Consider the following 2,333-nt stretch of genomic DNA (forward strand, 5'->3'; position numbering starts at 1 on the left):
TAAAAAAAACTTTATGAATAGAAGCTAGGGAGTTCGGGGTAGGATAATGGTTAAAAAAGAGTCCCTAACATACACCTGGTGTGTATCATAAACAATGAATACCCACTTACTATAGTATACCCTAACTCTCATCCCATACAATGTAACCAACGACAAGTTAAAATTTCAACTTTCATGTATAAAGTTTTGAAATCTGTGAAAAAGTCCCTGTGAAAATCAAGTTCAAAATGTTATTTCTTCCTTGAGTAAATCACCCATCTACAATTTTTGTGGGCATGTATTGCCGAGGGATATGTTACCTGATAGAATAATCATTCAAAGTGTCACACATTACATGTGTTGGTGCCTGAGTAAATTACAATGAAAAAGATCACACATCGCTATAGTTAACAGTGGTGAACGCTGACGATTTACACCGTACGGTGTATCCCAAACTGCAGCAACATAAATTTATTTCATTCAATCTATTATATAAGAAGTATACAAACTCCTTCACTTCTTAGAAAAAACACCAAGATGCAAAACAAATGTTACTTTCAAAATATAATTTGTACAAAATGTTGGCCTTATTGCCCGATTACTGTGTGCATGCAGTACAGGAAAACTACTTGCGTATTTAGGAAAGTAGGAACGTGATTCTGGAAACATCTGTACAAAAATAGTGTAAAATCTTTTTAAATCAGTTAAAGGTATTTAGGATAAAGGCACCGTGGGATTGACGATGCATAACATATGGATATCGACGATTTCTGATTATTAATATATTAATAAGCAAGAGAAATGACACTTGGTCAAATCATCATCATCATCATCATCATCATCATCATCATCATCATCATCTCCATTATCATCATCATCATCATCATCATCATCATCATCTCCATCATCATCATCATCATCATTATTATCATAATCGCCATAGTATGATTGTATTTGACTATCATATACCTCATTTCTGGTTCAAAAGCTACCTTCGAAGAGCACACCAAGTGGAAAAACTACATTTTACCTTCTGTCTCTATGACAACTGGAGCATAACGAATATTGACAATTCTTCTATTATAGATTAACAAAATATTGCTTGGCCATACTCATTGCTGTCCAAGTCGAGTTCCATAGAAATACGCTGCGCATGCGTGCCTGAATCGATATCTTCTGACTCGTAAACATTCCCAGGGATTGAGCCAAGCCCGTTGTCGTCTTTAAGTTGTGTTGTTTGGGTGTTACTCGGGGTGATATACTCCTCAACTCGGACGAACTGATCGTCCCTTACCACTTCCATACCGCTATTCCTTTCTCCTTCACTTTCATGCATATTAACTACAGGACTAGAAACTTGCGTTTCCATTTGGCCATTCTCTATTCCGTTTCTCTGTGGCAAATTATTTGGTGATTTCTGCATTGAACCAGAAACAGTCTGCAAGTTGTCCTGGTTCTGGACATGTACAATTCTCTTTTTTCTATTCTCCTTCAATTGCTTACTTAAACTATATACTTCGTTCACAACTGGCACCACAATTATAAAGATGGCGGCTATCCACGCCCATGACTGTGAAACATTTACCCAGCTGACGAATTGTTCGGAGTCCATCACTTGGACACTAATCATGCAGGCTGGCCATAAAACGACCAAAATCAAGGTCAAGGCAACTGCAGTTGAAGTTGCTATAATCTTCGCCAATCTAAATTTTTCTTCCATGGTAGCGAGAGATGGTCGATTGTACAACATCTTGGCGTCATGTATACTGAGCTCTCTATAGAAGAAAATAAATGGCGCCATTATTCTTCGTCCTCGCAAACATATGGATATTTCAGTTTGTTTAAAATGTTGTGAATTTTGAAGCTTTCAATACAGCATTTTGATACAAATCTTTTATGTTATAATAAGCCATAAGTATTGAATTCAAAATGAAATCAAAATCTTGACATACTAATTTGACGTTGTCTCCTGAAATAGGCCTTTCCAAAATTTGCCATGGTGGCGCTCTACTTCCTGTCTTGTGTACCTTCGGGGTATACATGGTATAGGTTACTTAGTTATTCATACAACACTGCTGCTTTCCTGAACAATACAAAAACATCCCTGATTTACACAGAATACCAAGGGACAAAGCTCTTAAACGGTACTATGAGGTGACAATGCCCCCAATGAGCTCGGGCGCTGTATTCTCAATTTCCTGTTTGCAATCTGGAATGTCATATTTACTATAACTATGGAGGTATAAGAAGAGATCTCCCCTTATACCTCCATGCTATAACGTACATATTTTGGCCATGGAGGGCCCATTATATCGCCATGATTTGGCACTCTAGTTTGGTCATGTCTCTTGAAA

At 37.3% G+C, this 2,333-nt stretch overlaps 1 protein-coding gene across 1 annotated transcript in view; it reads right to left on the reverse strand.

The window, feature by feature from the left end:
• Positions 1 to 1,066: 1,066 nt before the first annotated feature.
• Positions 1,067 to 2,333, reverse strand: part of LOC144450048 (uncharacterized) — a 61,859-nt gene continuing 60,592 nt past the window's right edge. Inside the window, exon 11 of the mRNA XM_078140613.1 lies at positions 1,067 to 1,754. Within this exon, the coding sequence (XP_077996739.1) occupies positions 1,067 to 1,754 (688 nt within the window). The remainder of the gene's footprint in view (positions 1,755 to 2,333) is intronic.

This window comes from Glandiceps talaboti, chromosome 19, assembly GCF_964340395.1.
Source record: "Glandiceps talaboti chromosome 19, keGlaTala1.1, whole genome shotgun sequence".
Lineage (NCBI taxonomy): Eukaryota > Metazoa > Hemichordata > Enteropneusta > Spengelidae > Glandiceps > Glandiceps talaboti.